The 27,412-nt window shown below is 40.7% G+C and overlaps 1 protein-coding gene across 1 annotated transcript; it reads right to left on the reverse strand.

Annotated features, from left to right (window-relative positions):
• Positions 1-236: 236 nt before the first annotated feature.
• MCMBP (minichromosome maintenance complex binding protein) lies at positions 237-27,394 on the reverse strand. The gene is made up of 16 exons (XM_082222768.1): positions 27,203-27,394; positions 23,491-23,576; positions 20,932-21,072; positions 19,709-19,750; positions 17,942-18,043; positions 16,951-17,080; positions 16,241-16,392; positions 14,222-14,322; positions 12,700-12,875; positions 9,852-9,975; positions 8,381-8,498; positions 7,558-7,723; positions 3,567-3,700; positions 2,735-2,899; positions 1,510-1,598; positions 237-618 (listed from the first exon to the last, which is right to left on the reverse strand). Exons 1-16 carry the CDS (start codon positions 27,258-27,260, stop codon positions 492-494), a joined length of 1,911 nt encoding a protein of 636 aa, XP_082078894.1. The 5' UTR covers positions 27,261-27,394; the 3' UTR covers positions 237-491.
• Between the last annotated feature and the right edge of the window lie 18 nt (positions 27,395-27,412).

Below are 27,412 nucleotides of genomic sequence, written 5' to 3' on the forward strand. Positions count from 1 at the left end.
GCCTTGCCTGGAATAACCAGCCACTGGCTTAACTGAGAGAATTCTCAGTTAAGTCCTCTGAGGAATGGCTGAATGAAGCTCTCAAAGAACTTGGGAGACTCCATAGGCTTTTCTGATGTGCTTGGCCATTATTCAAGCCTCAAACTCCCACCCAAATAAGGCAGTAAACTTAAACTCACTGAACTGTTAGTGTGAGGCAACGATCACTGCCCTTTAGTAAAGAGAGACACATTTTTTATAGTAAACTTTTAATATCAAACAATAATTGTTCCATTGTTCCTAGTTCAGTTACAAAACAAGCTCCAAAATTTTATGATTGGTGTTAAATCTGTTGAACACCATAAATTGTGTCCAAGTTTGAGAAAACAGCCATAACATTCTGGTACAAATTATCTACAAAACCCAATATAAACATAAGCTAGCACCCTTTGTACTAGCTCCACAGATTAGGCAAAAGTTGCAGTCATCAAAGCAAAATGGGAGCTGTAGCTTTAGAGTTCATTTCCATTTACACACTTCTGCTGCTGTAGTCTCACTTTACGTTGTGCCTCCAACTGCTTTGCTCTGAGCCATCTCTCTCTTGACAACGTCGTCTGCCCAGCGCTCAGAGAAAGGAACCTGCAGGCAAGAAAGATACGTTGTAGAAACATGTGTTTTAACTTTGCAACTGTAATCTGTGATCACTCCATATCCCTTAACTGTGCAAGAAAGCAACAAGCTAAACAACTATGCTTCTCGGTCAGGGGTCAGCAAACTTTTTCAGGGGGGCCAGTCCACTGTCCCTCAGACCTTGTGGGGGGGCAGACTATAAGCCACCCCACCAACTCTCCCCTCCCTTCTCCACAGCACTGGACAAGCCCCGGTGGATCCTTATCTGTGTCTTGTGAGCGGCAGGGGCTGGCGGCAGAGAGACGATGAACAGCTCGCGAAACGGCTGCTTAAAATAGCAGCTGCTCAAGCGCTGCTGCTGCTGCTGGCACCAACAAAGCCCAGCCCCCTTCCTCCCCTAGGCAGGGTAGGAAGAAGTCAGGAGGAGGGAGGGAGGAGGCACCGCCACCGTGTGAGGGAGGGGGAGGGAAAGAACACACGTGCTGGCGATCCACACTGCGATTCCCGGACCATCCGCGGGCCAGATCCAGAAGGCAATTGGGCCTTAGTTTGCTGACCCATGTTCTAGGTAGCCCCATAATCCTCCTTTGCATAATCTGGGTCTGCATGTCATGTTTACTTAAGTAGATTATACTAATTATATAGTATAGGTTATTTGTAGGCTCCTATGAGGTTACATTTCTTGGCAATCCGGGTCAAGAATTATCATAACCAGGACTTTTTTTCAGCAGCTTGCCATAAAAAAAAACTTAGTGACTCTCCAAAAGGAAATGGAGGAAGATAAATGAACAACGGTGGGGAAGAAGGGCCAAGAAGAAAACTGAAGCCGTTAAAGGGATAAGCAAGTCTTCAGCAAATTATGACATCTTGCAGTTTGCTATTCTGCATTTATACTCTCACCTCGCCACAAGCAGAGTTCTATGAAGATCATCAGCTGTGATACTCTCAGGGTCATTTTTACGCATTTCCACAAAATCATCTTCTACTGCCTGTAAGATAAATTGTGTTTTGATTAAATGTAGTGATAAAATTACTGTACTTTTGAAGTATGTTTTAAATTCAAGCTGGAACTACGTAGCAAATTACCTTGCTTGTAGCACAGCGCTTTTGAGGCATGTTAATTCCAGGTGGGAAGGATTATTTACCCAATACACAAAATAAACATCTACCCCTTTTTGATGCTACAGTGGTGCCCCGCAAGACGAAATTAATTCATTCCGCAAGTTTTGTCATCTAGCGAATTTTTCGTCTTGCGAATCACGAAATCCCATAGGAATGCATTGAAAATCAATTAATGCGTTCCTATGGTCAAAAAAAGTCTAAACAAAGCCAAATTTGGTACAACAACAGTTTATTAACTGCTCTTTAAAGTCACACATACTGTAAAGAGCAGTTCAAAAATTGAAGGGAAAATAAATTAACTTTATAAACAAAACATGTCTTTGTTTTTAGACAAAGGAAACAAAGTCGCGAGACGTTTTCGTCTTGCGAAGCAAGCCCATAGGGAAATTCGTCTTGCGAGGCAAATCGAAAACGGAAAAACCTTTCGTCTAGCGAGTTTTTTGTCTTGAGAGGCATTCGTCTTGCGAGGTACCACTGTACTTTTAGCTACTGTAAGGTAGGAATGCAGTGCAGTATTGACAAAATCTTCCACTGAAGGAGGGACTATAGTTCCAAGCCTATATAATGGCAAAGTGCTTTACTCCCAGGTATCCTAATGTTACAACAGCTCCTAATGGGCCCCTACATGGTGCCGTTATCCCTTAAAGACATAAAATGAAGAGTGTCTTCTATCCCACCCAAGAGAAGACGAGACCACATTTGGCTACTCCGCTGCCAATACACACTGTCCGTTCATAGGGATCATGTCCTCCTGCACTTTCTCCCCTTGATAATAGCAACTTAACTGATTCTAGGACAGTTCTTCATATTTTTCAGGAAGCAACAGGCTGAAGCAGTCATATCTGAAGTCCAACAAAATCCTCAATTGTAGATTCCCTTTCATTGTTAGGGCAAGGAGTATTGGGGGATAAGGGAGGTGGCAGCCTAGATGGAATGACTCTGTCCCAAACTATATACTCTGCTCGACAAGAGATTCTGGTAAAGCGGAAAGTGCTTTCTCTACCTTGGTCACTTCATCAGATATACTGTAATCCAGCAGTCTCAGCAAGCTTAGATAAATGCGGAACTTGTTGAGGACAGATGGCAGCACTGCTGTGAGAAGGCTGCTCATGTACTCTTCCATGTTGGGGGGAATGAGCTGTGGCTGCAGGTGGACTTGGCAGTCGGACTGTGGAAAGACATTGTATAGCATTACTTTGCTGTTATCAGTTCCATACTATGAGCAATGTGGGTTGTAATATGAGCCAGATGGGCGGGGTAAAAATATTATTATTAATATATTTTTTTATTAAACAATTTTAACAGAACAAATAATCAATATAACCAATTACAATTTTATAACATGCAGAGAATAGTATGTGCAAACAAATCAGAGAGGGGAGCTGAGCTTGGGGGTGGGTGAGGAAGGGATGGGAGGGGAAAAAAAAGGGGGGGGAAACAAAACACAAATATGGTTTAGACTATTAACAAAACTTAGGCAACCCTAAATAGATGTATTTGCTACACAGCTATAACTTGAGGAATGGGGGCTCAAGAACTAGCCTATCTAGTCTATTCTCTCCATCTACAAATGGAACACCACACATAATGTCTATGATGTGTGGCCATCATCTTCTAACTCTAAGATTTATGTTGTTCTGTCGCTACAGCATCCCAACCTTTCATTTCAAAGTAAATGAGATCTTAATAGCAAATATAGCATATAGCAAATATAGCATAGCAGTTGAAAGTGGCAAGTAGTGATAACACACAAAATTAGTTGGCCTAGGATAGTATGCTCTTGTTCTTCATTAAGAAGCTTTCAAATGCAGAGGAAAAGTGAAGTATTGCCATACCGGTAGGAGCGATCTGCCCTCTGAAGTGATAAGGACATTAATGTTGCATGGGAATTCCATCTGGTGGTAACTGAAGTCATAATCTACCTTCTGCCAAGTTATCAGGTGACCTAGTGCTGTCACATTGTGGACACCTACAGAAACAGGAAAAAAAATCCTCTGAAATGTAGATGCAAAGTCTTCAGTTTTAAACAAAACACAGTCTTTCAGTGATCAGCTGGAAGTTATTTTGTGCAGTATATTACTATCTGGGAATAAATTATCCACTTAAATCACAAGAATATGTGTTATATTAAACACACACACACACACTTCAGGATGTGGAGTCTACTCCAAGACTTGATGTAATATTACTGTATGTATCATGGCACTTTCCAGTTCACAGGGTCAAGTCCTAGAATAGATCCTGGAGTATATATTTGGAAGGAGACAGAATGGATAATTATATTTTGCACAAGTATATAGCTTCTGCTGTTATAGCTTTTACTATTCATTCAGTATATCAGTTAAGAATTCCAGGTACTACAGTATCTGTTGAACTAAGTGGTAGAACAAAAAAGAGAGCAATTTCAGCTTTTCAACACCAGACACCAGTCATCTGAATAAGGAGGGTGCTGGAAAGGGGAAAAAAAATTAGTGAGAGTTTCAGGGTTCCATGAACTTCCATCTATAAGCAATAGCTTTTGTTTCCAGAAATCTCATCGTTCTTGTTTATTCATTCTTCCCCTGTGCCTGCTGAAGTGCTGCAGTGTCCATTTGCTAGGGTATATATCTCACCAGGTGCGATGGCACCCATCATGTCCAGCTGGAAAAGTGCTGTAACAATCCCTGTGGCCCATGGAACAAGTACTATATTTTTCGCTCTAGAAGACGCACCAGACCACAAAACACACCTAGTTTTTGGAGAAGGAAAACAAGAAAAAAAATATTCTGAATCTCAGAAGCCAGAACAGCAAGAGGGATCGCTGTGCAGTGAAAGCAGCAATCCCTCTTGCTGTTCTGGCTTCTGGGATAGCTGCGCAGCCCGCATTCACCCCATAAGACGCACACACATTTCCCCTTACTTTTTAGGAGGGAAAAAGTGAGTCTTATAGAGCAAAAAATACGGTACTGCTATAGCATCAGTATGATTTCAAAAGAAGCTAAGAGACCAAATATGAAGCTCCAGATAGATGACATGTTTGTTCCCTGATCAGGGAAAAAAAATTAATTCTTCTTTGGCAATCATTCGTAGCTAAGTAAGATGGTCTTTCATGAAAACAGTCTTAACAGTGAGTCCATAAGTGACTGTGGAGGCCAATTCTGGATCCACACGTCCTTCCACAGTGGGGACATAGGTTTCCAGGCGGGAGCTGATCATAGTGAGGGTTTGCCAAACGTGCCTTGCTCTTAGTTTGTTTCTCCTTTTAGCCCTGAGTTTGTGCTTCTTCAAAGTCCATGTTACCGTTGGTAAAGGCTGTTCTCCAATTGGAGCACTCAAAGGCCAGTGTTTCCCAGTTATCAGCACTTACACTACATTTTAAAAGATTTGCCTTTAAGAACCTCTTTAAACTTCTTTTGTTGCCCCCCGGTATTTCACTTTCCATTCTTAAGCTGGGAATAGAGTAGTTGCTTTGGAAGAGTAATCAGGCATCCGAACTTTAATACAGTGGTACCTCGGTCTACGAACGGTCCTGTTAACGAACTATTCAGGCAACAAACTCCACAAAACCAGAAAAAGGTGTTCCGGTTAGTGAACTTTGCCTCAAAGAGGAACGGAAGCCGAACGGTCGAAGAGCACTGGTGGCAGGAGGGGAAGTATGCCCCGTTTAAGAACGTTTTGGTTTAAGGATGGACTTCTGGAACAAATTAAGTTCGTAAATCGAGGTACCACTGTATACAGTAGTAGACAAGAGGTACTACCACTTAGGTGGTGGCAACTACTATAGCATCCTACTGACCACATTGTACCTACCAACATCTGCTTTTAAAGCAGAAATGCACTACTTGAGCATTCCTTCATTTACTATGTCCCTGAGAAAGAAAGGATTGTGGTAGCAACTCATGGCTGTGGGTGACTCCTGTTTTTCACATTTGCAGCCTCTTCACCAGGTACAAACAAATGCAGACTAGGCCCTCATTACATGCTCTTTCAAGCATAACTAACATTAAGACAAAGTATGATCGCAATATTTTATGATCCAACAGGAGCGGAAAACCTGCTAGTAGAAAAGTTTAAGATAGCCTGGGCGTTCTACATAGGAGTTATGAAAATAGCCCAAGAATATTATAAGGAGGTGTCACTGTTTTAAGCCAAGAAACATAACTAAATGACATCAGAAACTCTATTCTGCCAAGAATGATCTACTGATACAGTGAATTGCGGATTTAAGTTTTAGTTTCCCTTAATACAGAGCTTTTCAATAGATGCCTGAGGCTAATACTGGTAATACTGAGTAAGGAAGCTAACCGGATGTTCAGAACTGGCTCAAGCCGGAGGCTCCCACGCTGGGAAAGGCAGCAGTGACTCAGCAAAGCTGGAAACAGCTGCCTCTAGAGCAGCAAACATTTATTCCACCAACGGGCAGAATGGAAGGAATTCCTTATTAAGCCTTCACAAAAGTACACTGTGAAGTGTACTAAGTTAAGTGAAAACGGAGCAAATTCCCACCCGCCATATCAAACACAAGGTAACAAATCGACTGTTCCACGCACATGTCAGGTTGATCAGAACAAACAAGGCATGGAGTAACTGGAACAATGAATTAAAGTGTTAAGCAGATTTAAGTAATGGTTTTAAATTAAAAGGCTTAAGACTTTGTTGGAGCACTGAGCCAAGTTTTTGTGAACTGCCCTGGAAACTCTCAGTGGTGGTACAAAAATCCCTTTACAACAAGCAAATAAAAAAAAATAGTGCTTATCCAGATTTGTCCTTCTGTGAATGGGAGGGCTTGTTCCTTTTGCAAAGTAACTCAAAATCAGTGGAAGTTCCTGCTGGAGGAAAGGAAAGCAATTTCTGTCACTTTTCCTTTCCTCCCAGAGCCACCTTTTATGCTGCAGAAGTCAGCAAAAAAAATCTCTCCTTCCAGTTGAGTTGCCAGCTGGCACCTCTTTATCAAACCCTCCATCTTGATACTAAGCATGGGATCTAAAAGGACTTTAATCCAAATTTTCTGCAGTACTTTAAGCACAGGTACTCTGATCTAATCATGCTAATCTGTAAAAACTGGTTAGCTACATATAACATGGGTTGTAACGTATAAGAATTTGTTATCCATTACATAGACAATGGCTTGGATCCTAGGTTGCTACTCTGTTTATGAAAAAGGGCAACATTCATCAAATTCTCTGTCTGCAGCCTCCTGTGCCACATCTTTACAAAGGAGGTTGCAAAGGCCAAATGGAGGTGGGAATCCCTGTTATGTGAACTCTGCTGTTTGTTGGAAGGGAAGTTATGATATAAGCCAACCAGTGGTTGAAAACCCTGATCTCACTGACATCTTAGATAAAATGTCCAATTATTTCAAGAATTAGGATTGTCAGCTTGAGAAAACACACATACATTTTGGGAGTAGACCACTAGGTTAACCAGCACGAAGGTCCTGCCTGTGGCTTTTGGAATTGGGAGTCTACCCCTGTTATAAAACAAGGATGCCAGCATTATAAGGAGATGAAGTCAGCACTGCTTCCAAACAGAGCAAAATGATCAGACACAAAAGTAGGCGGCAGAAACAAATATAAAGCTACTGTAGTGAAGTTCAGGTACTTTGCCCTAAGCAATAAAGTTACAGACTGGAGCCAGTTAGACACACTGTCCAATTAAACTGACACAGATGTGATGAAAAAAATGGGTCAACTGAGAGATAACTCTGTAAAATAATGACAGTGCAACCTGAACAGCTAACATTATCCTTTCTAAATGCAGCGATCTGGTTTCTTCTTAATATTTCTGTTAATGCAAGAGAGCTTTGCATTGGGATAATGAATGGATGAATGAAACCCAAATACCAACCTCTAGTGTCAAGCTGTCCTTGCTCAAGCAGAGTCTCATCTATCACAAGGGAGGTATTGCTTGCGAGCTGTAGTACTCCACTGACTAAGCGGTTAGCTGTGTAGTCCTTGTGGGGGTTAAACTTTAAGCAGTTCATGTTCTCTATGGTCATGGGCAGGCGATAGGACTGTCAAGAAAAAAAAAGTTCCAAGTTTTCCACTAAGAAGTGTTCCTTTGACAGACAAAGCAACACTAAAACAATAACAGAGATATAACAAGTGGGTCAATACACACACACCAGATTCCAAAGGAAGGAGCAAACAGCAACCATGCAGACATCACAAGTTGAATGGGGAATACAAATGTTTATTCTCAATACACTTAGATGTCATTAGCAAACTTTTTTTAAAAAAGAGAACTGTAGCGAGTTAAGTTTTTTGTGTATTAGTTTTAAAAGATGCAAGTCCTACGTAAGTGTTTACTGAGTTTCCTTAAAGCTCCAAATTATCATAGTACCCTTGAGTACTAAAGATGTTGTGTAAGGCAAAATAATCTCTATTCCAAAAAATATACCATAGAATTCCACATACAGAAACTTCATTTCTCCATTTAGGTGTTGGCTACTACTATGACCAAGGAACTGAATGTACTGTTCCAATAGTAGTCTTCACAGCTATTGGAACAGAAATATTGTAGGAAAGTGTGCGCCTGCCTTTTTTAGGTATACTTCGAACACCTCCAGTTCTGCAATGAAGCTTCTAGGTGGCTACTGTATCAACATATACAGGTGAACTATTACACAACCAGTTGCTCCACAAAGCATTTATATATATAGAATTCTTACTGCAGGCACTAGCTGCTGAATAATATTGTATATGTGCTCCGTGTAGACATTATTTCTTGGACAGCCGCTTAAGTTGACTGTGAATTTTCCCAGAGGAAGAACATCTCTTCTTGCATAGCTAGAAAACACACAAAAGAGAAAGCCGACATTTTGAAATTGCTAGAGTGATTGCAAGAAGTTAGTGGCAAATTCATGATTCATGGTATTTTTAAAATAAAAAAAGCAGATGTCTAGAAGGCTAATAGAAAGCTCACAAATTGTTTTCCCTCCCCAAACCCTGTAAAGTGAGCTTCAGTTTTATACATCTGAATACCAGAAGAGACCTCAGCTCCATATGTAGATGGCAAATGATGATTGGGAGCACAGTTGAGGATATCAATGGTTCAGGTGGTAAATTATCCAGAACCTCCAAATTCTCCTCCATAATTATTTCAATCATCAGGAAAGGCTGAGGTAGTTACAAATATTGGCTCAACCTTCCCCTTTTTCACTGACCTCTTAAGAAGGAGAGAAGCCCTGAAGGAATTATATTTCTGGATGGTTTTGTTATAATTGTTTATTGGGTGAGGAGAAGGACAGCTTATGTGTCCAGTTAACTGCTCCTCTCTCAACAGACATTGGAAGGTGAGAAACAAAACATCCAAACTCAAATGTCCAGGTAGAGAAGTTGCCAAGAATGAGAATGAGATGCAAATAACATATGGAACACATAAGACAATCAGGTCCATAACTTTCTGATGCTATAGGAGCCCAGCCTAGAGGCGAGCTGAAGGCCCAACTTTAGATGATGACAATAGGGTACAATTTAGTGGAAGTAAATTTGGAGAATTTTTATCCAAAATGTACCACCCTTGAGCAAATTCTCACTCGCTCTTACAAGAATTAGCTGCAGTGAGGCTTGGGCTCAACTGCTTTCCCACCCTCCTCTGGTGTAGTCAGGAGTAGTAAGTTGGCAGTTAAGTACTGTGCTCAAACTTGGTCAAACTGTGTTTAGTATTAAATATGGTTAGTTGAAACTACCACCAAGCCAAAGCTTATGAAGCTAGTCTGTTTGAATTACCTATAGGTAGGACTAACCACAGTTTAGGATTCAGAGCCAACACTGAGCTGTGGTTTATTGAAACTGAGAGCTGTACTGGTGGAGGAAGGAGAACATGACTCTGAAGTTGGTGCACATAATGAACCATGGTTTATCACACACATGCACTGCCCCCATTGTTTGAAAGCTTCCCAGAGTTCTTGCTTCCCAGAAATCTTCAATTTCTTGGGCAATGATATACCCAAGGCTATTCCTGTGTATTTGGGTTTAATACATTAAAACATCTGCTCTGGTTATTAGTTCATAGATGTTATTTTATCTCTTTGAGCCCCTGACACTTAAGAATCTGCTGAGCCGCATGCTAAATCCTAAATTTAAAAAGGGTTGTGTGTGGGAAATGAAATGTTCTAAATAGCTGACCAGGTTACTTACACTGTGGAAATGAGATGCAATATAAGGTACTCAGCAGCCAGGCTGTCTCCCAAGAAGGCATGAGTGAGGAAGCCAAGAAGCTCTGCTCTGACTGGTGACAGTTCAGACATAAAACTAGAAACAACTAACAGAGAACAGTAGGGAGTAGACAGAAATACCATTGCCTAACAGTCATATAAAATACATTCTTTTTATATGAATGAGTATCAACTGGGGAAAAGACTGGACAACATACAGCTCTATATCCAGCAAAAGAGCAAATTTTGTATCTTGTTGTAAAACTTTGCCCACCTAAGTTTCACACCATGCTACTTTGTCCGACAGCTGGAGCAAAGTTTCTCAACATAGGCCCTTACTATGATTATTATTGGTTCAACATAACTTCTCTCTTATTATATACTTTCATACGACACTAACCAATACTATAAGAAATTTGGTCTGCAAAAGCAGTACATAATTACACAAGCCAGAACACTATTTATATGTGTTTGTGTGTTTAAAGAATATAGATGACACAAAAACACGGGGAGGTGTCTGTCATTACAAAGAGCACAGAACTTCAGAATACTACCACCAAGAGGCAAGAAGAGCATAGTTGGATTTGGATCTTGCATGAAGAGGAGGTGACTCTAACCCTGAAGGAAGATACTGTGCTACAGACTGGCCTCCATGAGCCAGTCCGGGCTTGAATTCGAGAGGTCTGCTGCTTAGCTTCTGGTCTGTGGGTGCCCTCTGCAGGACAGGACCAATGAACACATTGGCGTACATGCAGCAGCATCACTAAATGTTTGGGGAGGCCACTTGTCGGTCACATTTTCATGTAACGCTAAAGCATAGTTCAGCACAATATGAATATGCAGGAGAGGCACTGGGCTGCATGCTTCCCCTTATCTTTTGCACACACAGCTGGGAGGAGCTGTTTGCAAGCTTCTGCTCTTGATTTAAGGTGCAGCTTGCAGATTCATCAGGATCTAGAAATGTGCTTAGCCTTAACTATGGTTTGTTCAGCAGGCCACTGTCAGTAATTATGGTCTGAAATTGGCTTGTTTGAAAATCAACCATGGTTAATATTAACCAAAGTGTAAATGAAACAGCAGCTGTGGTTATGTAAAAGCAGAAGCTGCATGCGAGAAAGGATGGGAGCCTAAGATGCAGTGTAGCCAATTCATACAGCACTCAACTATGGCTCAGTGGAACATGCAGATGTAGACATTAAAACAGCATGTTGTACATGGATTATGTGGAGGGTTGTTTTAATAATATCTCCTTTTTAATCTTAATTTGTAAACTACAGAGAATATAAAATTGAAAGGTGGCATATAAACATTTTCTAATCTTTCAGTCCTTGGGAGAGTGCGCCAGGGGCCAAATAATGTTTCAAATCTACTTCTGAGTGGGCAGACCTCCCTCTGTAGCCTGCACCTTACAGAATTCAGTAAAGGAAAAGGGGTATGCCATGGGAATGGTATTAGATCCGAAAAAGTCCCAGTCTCCTGACATTATGCCCCCTAAATGAGTAAACATATACAAGTCCCGAAGAAAAAGAAAGAGCAGGTGGCAACAGACCCCCCCCCCCCAAAAAAACCCCCCACTGCTTTATGCTCCCTTTTGTCCTGCAGGGCACCAAAAAGGTGTTTGCCCTTCAGTTCTCCCTCTCCCACACTGTTTGGATTGCTCTGTAAATAAATAACAATTAAGAAAGTAGTACTGATTATATTGTAATATTTTATCTTTACTCATTACTGTCTACTTTCAAACACAGGAATGAATGGTAACTTGAATTTGGACAGAATTGAAGCTAATAAAGCAATTTATTTATTAATTTTATTCCCCTTTTATGCAAACATTTCTCTAGCGAAATTCAGTGCCCACATAATAGCTGGCATAACCCACACTATTAATTAACACTTGTGCTTAAATGAGAAAATTCAATGTATAAAAAACCCCACCCAATTTTCCTTAAACAAAGCTGGGAAATACGGTACATAATCATTAATATGAGCTTTGATTTTTTAGGAGGCTGGCTTCTGCCTCAGAGAAGCATCTAGAAGGGCAACAGCTGTTGTGGGGGGGGAAAGACTTTTACTCAATATTGTAATTAAGAGTTGTTTCCTCAGCTTCCATTCCTTTGCTGAAAAACAGCTGATTTGGATTCGTGAATCCTGTTCACAGTGAATCCCTCATTAAAGGAAACTGAATGGTTTTTGAGCCAAGGGACTTAAATATACTGTAGGATTCATAACTACCAGCTATGTTTACAAAAGGATTAATATGCTCCATCTCCACCAAGGATCTCATAGTAAAACTTGTAGCCAAAATATAAACGACTTGCGTAAAGAAGAGAAACTACAAAAAAAATGAAAGTGCCACGAAGCAAAATCAAGCTCAGTTAAAAACCAAAGAGATCAGTGATGATAGCAACCTTCTTTAACTATTTGGAGTATGGATCTTTGTAACATACACACTATAATCCCATGTTTGCATATTTCATATGCATTTGTTCACCAGCTAAAAGTACAAAATGTACACCAGAACTGTTGCTACAGGGGGTGAGCAATGGTTACTTAGGACTGGCATGGGGGGCCTTTTTCCAGGAATAAGCTTATTTCAAGTCACATTTCTCAAATAAAAAAAACCCTGGCAATGCCAATGTATTTGTGGAAAATCTAGAAAAACCTTAAAATCAAAGGCTTCAAAGATGTTTAGTAGAATACCTTTGTGATCTGAATACGCAGGACTCTGGGAACAAGCTTATTTCTTTGTGAATGAGGAAGTGGAAACAATAAAGTCCAGTGCAGACATTCATCAGTAATGAGGTAATCTTTCTTTTAATAGCTTAACTACTTACAGCTCTTGCTTTCCTCTTCATTAAGGCAGGCAGGCAATAATGGATTTATGTGTTGAAGTTTCTGTGCTAAAATCACATGGATTCTGGGAACTAATGAGGCTGGGGGACTATGAACCCTCTGTTCTTCCATTGTGTCCATACATTCCATAGACTCCACTGGAGAGGATGAATTCTCCCTAGTAAATAAAAACAGCCAAGCTTAAGACACATTTCGTGCAGTTATACAGGTGCTACCAATGAATACAATGACATATAAAACAGATAGGAGTGGGACTAAAAAAACGTACACCATGAAAATTGGGAGGGGCAAGTCCTACTGGGAAGGACAGCTATTACAAGGTTTCAACCCCACTTAGAATCAAAACCTGCCACCATGTACTTCTGTGGGAGGAAGCTATAAGCTCTACAGGGGAAGGTATTACACATAATAGGCCTCTTTGCTATGGTGTTTGAGGCCGAAAGGAAAAAGGCAACATGGCTAGAAACCTTTCCCAATGTTGCATACACATAACACTTCCAGGATTCTAACAGAGCTATCCTAAGTGGGGTCTGGAGTGGTGCCAGTGTGGTGACTGGCATGGATGTGGCAGCCAACTAGGTCAAGAAGTGTGTGTATGCCTGGTAACTTTCCACATCAACTCCAGACTGAAGGACCCATAGATTGGTCTGGGGGGTGGGGGCTTCCTGCTTGTTACACTGTCAACAACATAGCTGAGCCTGATTAACGAATGAAGAGGTCTTCCTTCTGACATTGCCTGTCACCCTCATAGCGCTGTGTGTTTAAGGAGACAGCAGGGCATGTGCAACTATGCTGTCAGCACCATAGTAAAGGCTGAGATTAGCTTGCTATTACAAACTGCACCATACTTCTGCTTATTTATACAGTGGTACCCCGGGTTAAGAACTTAATTCGTTCTGGAGGTCCGTTCTTAACCTGAAACCATTCTTAACCTGAGGTACCACTTTAGCTAAGGGGGCCTCCTGCTGCTGCTGCGCTGCCACTGTGTGATTTCTGTTCTCATCCTGAAGCAAAGTTCTTAACCCGAGGTACTATTTCTGGGTTAGCAGAGTCTGTAACCTGAAGTGTCTGTAACCCGAGGTACCACTGTGCTGTGAATTTGGTTTAAAGAACATTTCATCATCTTTATGGTGTTCATAAACACCTTCCCCATAATTCTATGAAGTGGGAAACTGAGGCTGAGAGACATACAACAAATACACGGAAGAGGTGGGACTCTAACCCAAATTTCCCCCACTCTTGTCCCACCCTGTCCACTGAATTGCCCCGGAAACAAAGCAGGATCAGCTTGTGGACTGCCAGCAATCTTCAAAAGAAAGATACTGATATAAATTTCCTCTCTGTTTCAGTTCTGAAGCACACTGACCAAAGGGTTAGGGACACACTGCCGTTATTATACTGATAAATTACAAATAAAACACTTAAATATTGTTTGTAGCTCAAATCTGTGTGCCTTATTATTAATAACTGTAAATGTGGATCCTATTAACATTAAAATGTTACCTATCTTCGTTGTTCACCATGTTCAGGACTGGATCGACAGATAAAATCCCATACACCTCAAGAACATCATTCACTTTGAAACTATCCCCGTTTTCATATATCTGTCACAAAGAATATTTTTAAGAGAAGAGACAGATTATAGTAACATAATGCATAGAGCTTAATATTAAGCAAGGACTTATCTTTGCAGGAATGAGCAACAGCAAGTAGGAATGGATGAATCCTTCAATTTCGGTTTCTTCCAGATTCTCATTCCTCCAATATCAAGTTCAGTTCTTCACTTTTCTGCATCAGTTTGTGAATTTCTTTTTAAAACTGTCTCCCAAAAATTCACCAACATTTTAGTACTTATTTCTCCTAATACACACATTTCTGTAAACCTTTTCTTCTAATGTGTATATTACTTATGTTATTTTCACTAAGATATGCATGTTTTATGTATACTGTCCCCTAATTATACACATTTATGCATACTGTACATAATTTGGGTTGAGAACTACACAGCAAAATTCAGAGAAGTGAGATAGTTGCATTTCAGCTCACGTATTGTTTTGGGTTCTGCGAATTAGGTAGGTTCACATTTGCGGTGTGAACTGAATTTCTGCCTCATTCCTCACAAGAAGTCTCATACTCTTGCGCTTCCCCTTTTTTATTTTGGTATGGCTGCAAGGAGGACTCTGGAAGCGTTTGCTTCTGTTTTGGATTAACTGCAGCTTGTCACAGTGTCTGAACGCAGACAAAATGTGGTTAATCTTAACTATATTGCACTGGGGGAAAAAGCAGATTTTGAACTCTGGATTATGAAACTGGTTTATTTCAACAAACCATAATTAAGATTAATTGCAGTTTAGGACTTTAGGACTTTGAGTAAACTACAGTTACTCAAAAAGAAGCAACAGCTTTAGATCTTTTCTTTGTGACCACAGTGGATGAGAAGAGAGGGAAGGGAGTGCACAAACCTGAGGCTTGCTGCAGCTCATTCCTGTAACAATAAACCATCCAAATACAAATGGTATCTGAAGAAGTGTGCATGCACACAAAAGCTCATACCAATAACAAATCTCTAAGGTGCTACTGGAAGGATTTTTTAAATTTTGTTTCATCCAAATACAGCCAGTGTGTTTCTCTAGCAAAATCATAAAGTAGATTTCAACATAACCGTAGAGACTTAAGAAAGCAAGCAGAAGGTTTCTTGCACATTTCATTGTATCTGCCACTTCTTGGTTGCAGACATCTCTAATAACTAGCTGCATTTTCCCCATTTCCATGAGTTCAGCACTGAACTTTACTCTTTACAGAGAATATATTAATCATTTCAGAAATATGCAGCAGTAATGGCCAGAGCTGCATAACACACAACCTGTTACTAATCAACATGCACAACCCCCAGCACAGACACCAACTGTTGGTCTACTTCTTAGCTCACATTCCAGTTTTTGGAGACCTACTTTGGAGATTTACGTATTGCCATTTATTGTGTGAGATACAAGTATCCTGCTGTTTCACCTATGTCAACTCACATAAAATATATGATAATGTGTTTTTTTTTAAGAATGCACATATATCTTCATAACTTCATCTGAATAAATAGGATTAAAGGAACATGACAGCTCAAGGGTCTGCTTATGTGAGTACAACTGCAGCTACACATACTTCTGTGTTCTGAATTTTAATAATATACCCTAGGTCAACAGCGCATTTAATGGCAGGATTTATTTTAAGGATTACATTATTTTGGTTTTCTGAAGAACAGAAGAGCCCTGCTGTATCAGGCCAGAGGCCCTCTAGCCCAGTATCCTGTTCTCACAATAGCCACACAATGGCCAACCCAGATGTCTATGAGAAGCCTGCAAACAGCACCTGACTGCAGCCACATGCTCACTCTTAGGACTCCCCAGTAATGGGCATTCAGAAGCTTATTATCTTCATCAGTGGAGGTTGAACTTAGCCTCCATATTTCATCCATGGATTTATAATGTAAATGAGGTAATGCTTAATACCGCTTGATAGGCTTATTACCTTCACAAGACATGCAGGGCCTTTCTCTCCTGGAAGTGGAAAGTTTAGATCTAGCGGAGGTGAGCAATTTAAGGAGATCGTCTGATGTCTTGCAGATGCTTCTGTTTCTAATCGCTTTGGCTCTCCACTCCCGTGGATATCAGGCACATTTCCTGCAAGTTAGAAGAAGTAGTTTCTAATCAAAGTCCAACCAAAGTTGAAATTAAAACTTCCAGTTTTTCAAAGAAGCTTTAAAATGCCAGAGGTTTCCCACCACAGCTTTAAAATGTGCCGAACTACAAGGAATAGGGTAAAAAAAGTAAATGTTGTAATGGGGTGCATCCAATGTAGTGCAAAACTAGAAGCACACAGTACTTGTTTTGCTGGTGAAATATTTTGCACCAGTAGAATATTGTTGTGCAAGAGAAAGCATAAGCAAGATGCTGGTAACTTTGTTGCACAACAGATTGCACAATCAGTTGCACAAGTTTCCACTAGCACAGCTGCTGCGCTGGATTCCTCTGTTATGCAACATTTAAAACTCACCAGTCCATTAGTGCAAGAGCCCTTGATCTAGTGGAGAGAGAATCATAGATGCAGCCCAATAAGTGAGTCAGAGTACCAAAAAAATATGTGCTTCAATAAAACAGCTATTCAGCCATACAACTTTAGTGTGTTTGGGGTGTAGGAAGAACTTAAAATAAAACAATCAATGTCTAATTAGCTGATACCCAGATGTTGCTCTCTCTGTTTAGATGGATGCAACTCCATATCTTCATCTTCCTCATAACTTCTCTTGTGGCGACTTGGTGTATAGGATGTCGAAGGGCAAACTCGAGCTTGGCTTGCACTGGTATAGGCTTAAATCTCAAGTTAAGGACAATAGCATTTACTGATGTGATCTACCCAGCATAATTTGATTTGGTATTTCAATTGTATGGAATGATTTAAAACAAAAGGAGGCAGGTAAACAAGGCACCATCCTCTCATGGGATGTATACAACAATAGAACATATTCCACATGTAGCCTTAGGCTATAGAGAATTGTGAAAATAACTTGCATCTACTTGCATATGAAACTCCTTAGGAACATTTTCTATCTAATCTAACAGACTCCATTGAAGTAACATAATTCAGCCTCAGTTACAGGATTAACCACAGCTAATTAGTAATTACCCTACATACTTCCACTAGTTGAGTCGTTTTACTGGTCTTAAAGCTGTATTCAAGCTTGCCTTTCTCCCTCAAAAAGTTAATCTACAATGTATGCTAAATTTGACAAGATTTGTTATTTTTTGATTAACCACCAGAGGGAGTCATACTTTTCAGAAGACTTCAATTTAACAGTATTCTAAAATTTTAAAAATGTACAAAGCTACTCATCTGCTTGTGTAGATATGCCTGGAAAAACTGACCCTACATTTTTATGGAATAATTAAAACAAAACAAAACAAAACACTTCAACTTTCTTTGTAGGACAGTACAGCACCTTTTCTTCAAATTTCAAGGCACTTCAATCAGATAGTTCAGTCGGTAGATCATAAGGCTCTTAATCTCAGGGTTGTGGGTTATATTGAGCAAAAGATTCCTGCATTGCAGAGGTTGGACTAGATGACTCTTGTGGTCTCTTCCAACTCTACAATTTTTTCCCAACACCCCACATTGCATATATAATTTTCTATATATCAGCATACAGCACGGCCAAAGAACTGCAAAGGATATTTCTTTCACCCATGCCGACTCTCCAGGCACTGGAACACAGTATAAAGTCTGTCTGTCTCCTGTTACTATTTGTTTAGGGTTTAAGTCTATTTCTTGGTGAGGCTAGAAATGAATCAAGTGACATTACACAACATTAGAATATAAGATATCCAATAATATTTGGCCACGTTCACTTGAAATAATTCTATCTTACTTGGTCAGTTGTAACAGAAGTTAATCTACTAGAATATTGAGAGTACCAAAGTATTTTTGTTTCAAAAAGGGTCGCAGATTCATATAGTGGTACTCCTTTTCACACTAAGATACAATATATTCTGTTCTTCTAACAACCATCTTCATGATGCAGCTGATGCTTTAAACAATTTTAAATGCAAGAACAAGACATCTGCAAATAGTTTTCCTATTATGGAACAAAAATTATGCAGGTGTTATTCTTAGAAACTGGAATAACTGCTTCATCATAATCACAGTCACAAAAATAAATAAATAAAATGGGCTTATTTAACAATTTGATATTATATACCATAATGACTCATCAATGTTTGCATCACTCAGACAAAACCCCCAGTATAATGTAAGAATCAAAGCTCAAATTAAATTAAAATGTTGAATCAATCAATATACTTTAATAAAAGCCTCATTCTCTGGATGCCAAATCATTATGTAGCCAAAACGGCAACATCCATGTGCAAGAAGGATGTATCAGCAGATGTGGAGGAATCCCAAAGTTTGCAGGAGTACCAATCAAAATATTTAGGGGGGAATCTAAAAATGGGAGGGGAGTTGACCTAAAATGACCCATGGAAGACTGAACAAGCTCACTAGCCATAAAATGCTGACTGAGTTTGAGAAATAACAGAGTGAAAATGAGGATCTTGAAGAAGAGCATGGCTGGTTTTTGGGAAGCCTGAAAATGAGACTTTACACTGCAATATTTTATTACGGATTCTATGTGTTTATAACTAAATCTCAAAGCTTTAAAGAACCATGACTTTTCAGATAACCATCTTAATAAGAAAAATAAACATTCTGTGGCAACAGCATCATTGCAGCATGAGCTTTCATAATCAAAAGCCTACTTCATGCATCTGATGAAGGTCTTGTCTTGTTCATGAAAGCCCATGTCACAAGACTTGCTTTTACAGCAGCAGACCAATGTGGCTACTCTCCTAGAATGTAGGCATAAATGAGACTTTCTCTATTTTTTAAAAAATGAAAATGAATTCAGTACTAGATGCACCAAAAGGATCAGATCATCAAAACCTTCTACAGTTTGATAGTCTGTTCCATTTCCACTTCACTGTCTTGTTTGTGTAATACAGGACAGAGGCATTATCAAGTACACCACTAAATACATTCTTAGTTGTAGTGCTGGAATCAACTTTTTGCCAATACAGAAAAATATCCCTGCATGCATATCCTTGTTGAAATAAACTTCTTTGAAGTACTATTTTTTCTTTAGAGAGAGGTGCAAGAGAAGCATGGCAGAGGCACATATATATGGGATGACTTATTGCACAGAAGTAAGAAACATTACTCGCAAGGTTCAGGTTTATCCCTTTAAAACCTACACTTAAAAACCCCAAACTGCTAGATGTTTTATTCAAAGGGAGGAATTCAATGTCACTCTACTAATCGTTCTGTCAGTGCAAGCATTACAGCCTGCCCAACCAAACCATCTCCCCTATGGATTCTGGGGATTATTCAAACCCAAAACCGAAAATGGGCAGGGGGACAGGGAGCTATATTTGCCATATTATCACTCACCCCACATTCTGCTACATCTCTGTATTTTCCAAAATGCAAAACCTATTAAAAAGAAGACAATGTGAGATCACTGTTGTATCCTACATCAGTTCACATTCATTTCTATGCATAACAGAAATCTCTTCAGTTGTGGTTATGCTTTAAGTATCAGCACTGCACTACATATTTCAAAATAAAGATCAAAATAAATCTGACAAAGAATTGAATATGGGAAAAATTCTGGCCTATAGCCCCCTTCTGAAAGCAGCTACAAAATACTCCTACAGATGAAGAGCTAAATTATGATGGCTTGTGGCTATGCCTGACACAGATGTTCAGGATCTATTGGGAGGCTAATATTCAAAATATGATTATGTAAATTTCATATTAAAAAAGGGCACACCCCTTCAGTTATACCAATAATTGATGTGGTGGCCTTGCTTCCCAAGAGGCACTGCTGAACCTTCTGCCATGGTAATTAATATGCAAAGCAGTTCAGCTGAGAGCAAGTCCAAGATAGTACTTTTATGCCGCAGACATGCCTGTTTCTTTAAAGAGACTGAGACCTGAAAGTCGTCCATCTAAGTAGGGTCTTCTCAGTCTTAGTAGGAATATCTGTAGGTCTCAGTCCTTGAGTAAATCACTGCATATGCCCAGCACAAGAAATGCCAGGGTTTGGAGCATGATAATGATGCACCTATCCAGAGTTAAAACAGAATGAAGAATCCTCTTTCCTAAGGAGGAAGACTGATTACTCACCATCCCTGCACACTCTCCTAATTTCAGATTACTCAAGCATGGGGTGCTCTTCATTGATGAACTGCTGAGGGATTTTTAAAAGCATGGATTGGTTGCTGATACCCTGTGTGTGTCAGGAGAACTTGTGGAAAGGGAAGCGGCTGGTTTCCCCCCCTCTTTCCCCCTCTGTCGAACTTCTGCAAAAGCCCCATGTGAAATGGAACAATAAGCAGAAGATTTGAGAGAGGAGGTGGATGATGGCCACCATAAATCATGGCTGATTAGTAAGGCAAGCACACACAGAGAGAGCACGTATTTGTGCATGTGATAATAATAAATTATAATAAATAATAATAATAAATTTTATTTATATCCCGCCCTCCCCAGCCGAAGCCGGGCTCAGGGCGGCTAACAACAATAAAACAGTACAAAAGTACAACATAAACAACATTCTAAAATCATTCATTATAAAGCAATAAGGACCATAATAAAGAAGAACCACTTACACATGATTTAGTATGTATGTCAATAGTTTCATAAACATTCATATAAAATTCAGGATCAAACATATCTTGAACCATACAGCGAAATTTCACTAAACTGTTTGGCTTCAGATAATGTAGAGGGACATCATTCAATGAAGGCACCTGTAGAAGAAAATATTGAATTACTGCTACTTTCACATGACATATACAGAATTTTACTCTTTAACAAAACCTTAATTTATATAGTAATTAGGAATCATGAGGAAATCAATCTATAAAAAAATTATAATGTATATTCTTTAGCAATCTAGCAGCAGCCTTATTGTTTGTTTACATCAGCCAGTGGAAAAAAATGTTATCAAGTTCACAATAGTTTTACTACTGTGTATAATAGATAATTGGTATAATAGATAAAACAGATGCGTTTTCTAGGATAGCTCAAGCTTTTTAGAAGTCTTTTACTGCCAGATTTTGACCTGGGAAATGCTGTGGCTCTTTGGTTAAACCGCTTCTGCTAACATCTACTTTTCTTTTTGTTAACTGCAGGTGCTAAGAGCCATGAACAGATCCATAGCATTTTGAATAACAATGATAAGTAGTAAAACTGTATTAATGCAGCACGGTACTGTCACCATTCAAACCTTCATTTTCTGAATTCACTGTATGCCCTTCATTACAAGGCTTAATTGCCAATTATCCAGTCTCTCAGGCTATCAGGCTGCTGAGCTATAATCACACTTCAGTTTACTCTTTTGTACTTTGGGGATGGGGATGAATTTACCAGAGAACACTGATGTTCAAATATTTAATCTCAACTAAGCCAACACCGAGTGTCATTCAAACAACTTGTCATCAGAAATAGTGCTCTTTCTGGAATGCTTATTATTCTAATCTGGTATGCTCATGTGACTTCCCCTTTGTGTTCATGTCTAATTCTACCTACAACATGTTTTTACCCTAAACTCCCAGGTAGATGGGTACAGGTTGGCAGCCTAGGTGTTAGTTAAAGTTGGCACAGGGGAAAAGCAAGGTTGTGCCTTTAACAGCTATAAGGCAGAAGTTTGACAGGGTAAGCTTTTCCTAGTATGGAAATACATTTGTGGGGAAAGCTTCGCTATGATTATATTCAGTCTAATTTTGTGTTACGACATGTCCGTCTCCCATGGCAGCCATGTTGTGACTGGCACCCACAATGCTCTCTCAAAATCCAAAATTTGCCCATTAGTTCAAAAGGGTTTGTGGCCCCCTCTTCTAGATTATGCCACTGCAAAGACTTATCCTACAGCAGGCATCCCCAAACTCGGCTCTCCAGCTGTTTTGGGACTACAACTCCCATCATCCCTAGCTAAAAGGACCAGTGGTGAGGGATGATGGGAACTGTAGTCCCAAAACAGCTAGAGGGCCGAGCTTGGGGATGTCTGTCCTAGAGGCTAAGATACAGATAGGTAGCCGTGTTGGTCTGCCATAGTCAAAATAAAAAAATTCCTTCCAGTAGCACCTTAAAGACCAACTAAGTTAGTTCTTGGTATGAGCTTTCGTGTGCATGCACACTTCTTCAGATGTGTATCTGAAGAAGTGTGCATGCACACGAAAGCTCATACCAAGAACTAACTTAGTTGGTCTTTAAGGTGCTACTGGAAGGAATTTTTTTATTTTGACTAGAGGCTAAGAAACACTGCTGCCAATGCAATGAAATTAATCAGGCAGAGTAGGCAATTCTGCATCCTGACTATTCCTGCTCAAAATAACTCTAGAGGAATTAACAAAAACCCTGACCAGCCTCCACCAGCCACTTCCTATTCATATTTTTGTGTCTTATCATTAGGTTAACAATACCTGAAAGTCCCAGTTATACGTGAGGTATCTAATTAGAGGTGCATTCAACTTACTGTCTTTTCAATGAAGTTATAGTCTGTTAACTCTTCTCTAATAAAGATTTTCAGTTCCTATTGCAGTTACAGTGCAACCCTAAACATCAGATATGCCAAGTGGGAGAAGTTAGGATGTGGTATGTCGTCCCACTCCCAAAATGAGGTGCCCTTAAGCTGATGTAAATAAATTACCCCAGTGTATCTGTTTACGCCGGCTGAAGGAAAGCCCTGGTGGTGTAAATTAAATTGGCTTAAGTTATGCTGGTGTAAAGGGCAAAAAGGGGGCATGTCAAGAATGGGAAATGTGTGCAGAGAGAGGGATAAAGAACCTTATGCTGCATCACAACTCCCTTAATTCATTGGTTTTACCCACAGAGCATGGAGCAATTTACATCACCTAAAATGCAGGTGTAACTAAATTCCCCCAATAAGAGTCAATGAAAGGACAGAAAATGAAGGTTTGCACTTCCCCATCAACCAGGAGCAGTTAGAATGCAATTTAACTTAGATACGCCTTTGTATCTGCTTGGTTAGGACTGCTCTGCCCATCTGCATGGAGCTTTACAATCCTTTTAGTAGTTTTTCTCAGTTCAGTTCGCAAATTTATTTAAAGCAATGTTACAGGAAGATATTGTGTAAAACACAAGAGTACTGCCCCCAAAGCGAAAGGGTAGGACCTAGATATGTAAACAAGTAAGCCAATTTTTACCCAGTTAGTAGCATTATTTTCTTTCAGCTTCTCTCTGAAGTATTCCGTTACTTTTCTCTCCCATTCAGGATTCAGACTATTTTGAGCTAGGAAAAAACCAAATGAAATTGAACTATTTCAGAACATTCAACAATCCAATGTATTTGGGCAATAAAACAGAATCCTGACTTAACTGCAAACACAATTGTTGCAAGAATATTGTCAGATAGCATTAGTTATTGGAAAAAATAAAGAGCTTGATTCAAGTAGTAAGGCTAACATTTATTAGTATTGGAGACAGCATGCATCTGAATACCAACTGCTGGAGTTCATGAACAAGAAAAATGCTACTGCATTAAATTAAGGAAACTGAATATTTAGACTAGAGATAGGGAATGTGTGGCCTTCAGATGCAGCTGAACTCCAACTCCCATCAACTTACTGATTCCCATCAACTCTAGGCAGTATGGCCAGTCTTCAGCGATGATGGGAGTTGTGTTCCAGCAACACATGGGGAGTCACAGGTTCTGAATCCTTGATTTAGTCTGTCAACCAAATGTGGGGTGAAAAATTTTCAGAAACAGAAAATTTTCCAGTGTTTTATTTTTCAAGAGAAAAATAATCAATTTCACAAGTTCACTGTTAACACTGAATGGATGCCAATTGCAAATAAAATATTAGAGAATCGCAATATCACATAAATGACAGCTGGCCACATCTTATTTCTTGTGTGAGGTTTCCAAGTACTGGGCAGCCTTTTGGCTATCAGGCACTTAGGAACTTACAGCAGCTTCAAAACCATTTTGCTGTTTGCAAAGGGCTTTAAGGCAGCTCCCACGCTCCTGTTAGAGCCTCTTTGAAATATCGCTCTTTGAAGCAGCTCCACACTTCTTTAAGCAAACAAGTAGTAGAGAGATGGTGAAAGAGCAGAAAGATCTGAATCAATGAACAGTGTTCAAAACTCCCGTTGTTGAAGGCGCATTTTGTAACAGGGAATTTCATTAGCGTGAACAGTTTCTGAGCTCTGGGCACAATACTGTGCCTAAGATTTCAGATTAAAACTGCAAAGTAGAAGGAAAGGAGGACCTTTTTCTGCCTCCCCACTGCCAGCTATTTTCTGAAGATTGGAGAAGAGACCCTCTTAAGAATATTAGGGGGGTGGGCAGGGGAAGGACTAGACCATGTGAAAAACAAACATAATATTTTAGCTGCAGTTCATTCATTTTCAGCTTTGTGTTCTTGTTTATTAAAAAGTGCACCTAGACATTCCATTGTTGTGCTCATAACCTAGATTTAAGGTGCCATTTAGTGCCTAGCTTTCATATCTCAGTTTCTTTTCAGCTGATGAGTGGGGATTAAATCCTGCTGCCTTGGCTGCACGATCTGGTTCGCTTCTAGGAACAGGGCATGCAGACAATGCAGGGTTGGATCCTGTTCTCCTGCCCTCCATGATGTGGTTTGGGGGAAATGGCCATGGGGCCAAATTGGATTCCATGGAGGCGCAAGATTGACCCATGGGCAGGACGTTATCCACCCCTGCTCTATAGCATCAGGAAAGTCTCCCAAAATTTCCCAAATATCCCACATCACCGTCAAATAGGATTGATATATACTTATATGTCATGAAGATCAAACTGTCCTTGCCAATTAACTAAGTAGCTGTTGCCTCTGAAAAATTCTAGACAGTAGAAAGACAACCCAAACCCTAGTTGGGTAGCAGTGATGTGTGATGGAGGCACCACTGCATCTGTCACTCATGCTGGTCAGAGAAGAAGGCCAGCAAGATGGGGGAGGGGGAGGTAAATCACCCTCAAGTGATGACAGGGGTGGCTCACGATTCAGAAGACCCTGGGCTGGCTTATCCCCTCTTCTGAAACACACTCCATTTTGGTACTCCTGCTTGCCTGTACTTTTAGTGGACTGAACAGAAATATCTACAGTACAGTGGTGCCCCGCAAGACGAAATTAATTCGTTCCGCAATTTTTGTCGTCTAGCGAATTTTTCGTCTTGCGAAGCACGAAATCCCATAGGAATGCATTGAAAATCAATTAATGCGTTCCTATGGTCAAAAAAAGTCCAAACAAAGCCAAATTTGGTACAACAACAGTTTATTAACTGCTCTTTAAAGTCACACATACTGTAAAGAGCAGTTCAAAAATTTAAGGGAAAATAAATTAACTTTATAAACAAAACATGTCTTTGTTTTTAGTCAAAGAAAAAAAGTCGCGAGACGTTTTCGTCTTGCGAAGCAAGCCCATAGGGGAAATTCGTCTTGCGAGGCAAATCGCGAACGGAAAAAACTTTCGTCTAGCGAGTTTTTTGTATTGCGAGGCATTCGTCTTGCGGGGCACCACTGTAGTGGAATCCAGCAAGGCTGGGGGGATGGATTCCCCAACCAATCTAGCCTGCTTTCTCGCCTGGTGTGAAGGGCGGTGTGGGTAGGACAGCCAACTTAGTCGCTATGTAATCTTGCTTAGTGCCCATGCATGTACAAAGAGAAAGCCAAGCAGAAACCATTCAATTTTACTACCTGCTCACAATGTATTGAGCCCCCTTCTAAGGTTACAAAGGCTTTGTGCCCCCACTTTCAACTCACTGGTAGTTACAAAAACCAGAAGTTATTATGTGAGCTAGAAGCTAGAACCTGGCAGACTGGAGGCTAGGCAGCTGGGAGACAGAGCTGTGTGTGATTTCTGCTGGAATCCAAGGATGGGGCTATGGGAGAAGCAAGACCATCTTAGGGTGTGTTAATGCCACAAACCTCTCCATCATAGACTTGGATCATATATACGTGTAAATTAACCATATACCCTAAAGACAGCAGAGTCTCTGCTATACTTCATTCTGAAGGAACATGACCTGGAAAAGCCTGGAACCCCTTGAATCTCACACTGCTCTGAGATCACGGTGGTGTGCAACAATACAAATTCTGTACTGCAGAAGATATTAGGCATTCGTTTCCTTAAAACATATGTTTACAAGTTAATTGTTACTATAGCAGGCTGTCGTTATTCATACCGATCAATAAGCTACTTGATTTTAGGGGCTCTTTTTTTGGTTGTTTAAATCAATGGTCATTTATTTCAATTGCCTTGGTTTAAACCCACACATCCTGGGAGACACAGACACCCCAGTTAAATACCCCAGCAACTGATGCTGGTAAGGAACAAAACATGTAGAAGCCAGACGGCGTGGTATTTACCTGCCTAACTGGGCTTTGACATGCACCAGCCTAATACCACGTCCTCACTTTATTCTGACAGAGGGCTCTGATCTGGCGATTACCCTCGGAGGGGAAAAGTGATGCTGGAGGCTCCTTGGAACCTCCCGATTCTTTAGCACTCGAAAAGGCATACTACACATGCTCAGAGGCACTCTTATCCCCGTTCCTGGTCTGCTTTCAGGGCGCTTCACAACCACAACAGCCGAGATCTGCCATGCGATCCCGCCGAAGAGTGGGAGCCGGGCGCCCGCTGCCCTCTTGCTGGGCAAGGCCGAGCTCCCCGCTATCGCCTTCCAGCTCTGCCCAGCTAGGCCCACTTTGCCCTGCCGCCCCTCCGGCTCCCTCCATGCGCAGCCGACCCCTTCTTCCGGGTTGATCCCGGCCCAGCTGGCCTGTCTCAGCCCCGGCTCCTCCTCGTCCTCCTCCCTCGCTTCTCGGCTTTGCTTGTTTGCCTCGCCGCCCTCCCAAGCCCCCCTTCTCCTTCTCCCTCCTGTCCCCCCTTCGCTTACCGAAGATGCCTTGCACGATACTGAGGGGGCAGTTCAGCCAGTCCGCCACACACGGCATGTCGTCGGCTCTCGGACTAGGAGGCACACGCGGGTTTTCACCGACGGTCGCTCAGTATCCCTCCGACGGCGGGCAATGGCGCGCTTAGGCGGGCTGGTGCTTCGCGGAGAGGCGTTGTCGTCGTCGATAGCGGCGCGCCCGAGGCCGAGCCG

The sequence above is a fragment of the Podarcis vaucheri genome, assembly GCF_965113315.1.
Source record: "Podarcis vaucheri genome assembly, chromosome: 5".
NCBI classification, from domain to species: domain Eukaryota; kingdom Metazoa; phylum Chordata; class Lepidosauria; order Squamata; family Lacertidae; genus Podarcis; species Podarcis vaucheri.

Excerpts from the sequence above, each read along its gene's own strand:
- MCMBP (XM_082222768.1), bottom strand. The coding sequence starts at position 27,260 with ATGCCGTGTGTGGCGGACTGGCTGAACTGCCCCCTCAGTATCGTGCAA. Across the intron at positions 16,393-16,950 it reads ACAGAGAGAGCAACATCTGG|GAAATGTGCCTGATATCCAC; the intron begins GTATCAGCTAAT and ends TCTAACTTGCAG. Across the intron at positions 3,701-7,557 it reads AGGACAGCTTGACACTAGAG|GTGTCCACAATGTGACAGCA; the intron begins GTTGGTATTTGG and ends CTGTTTCTGTAG.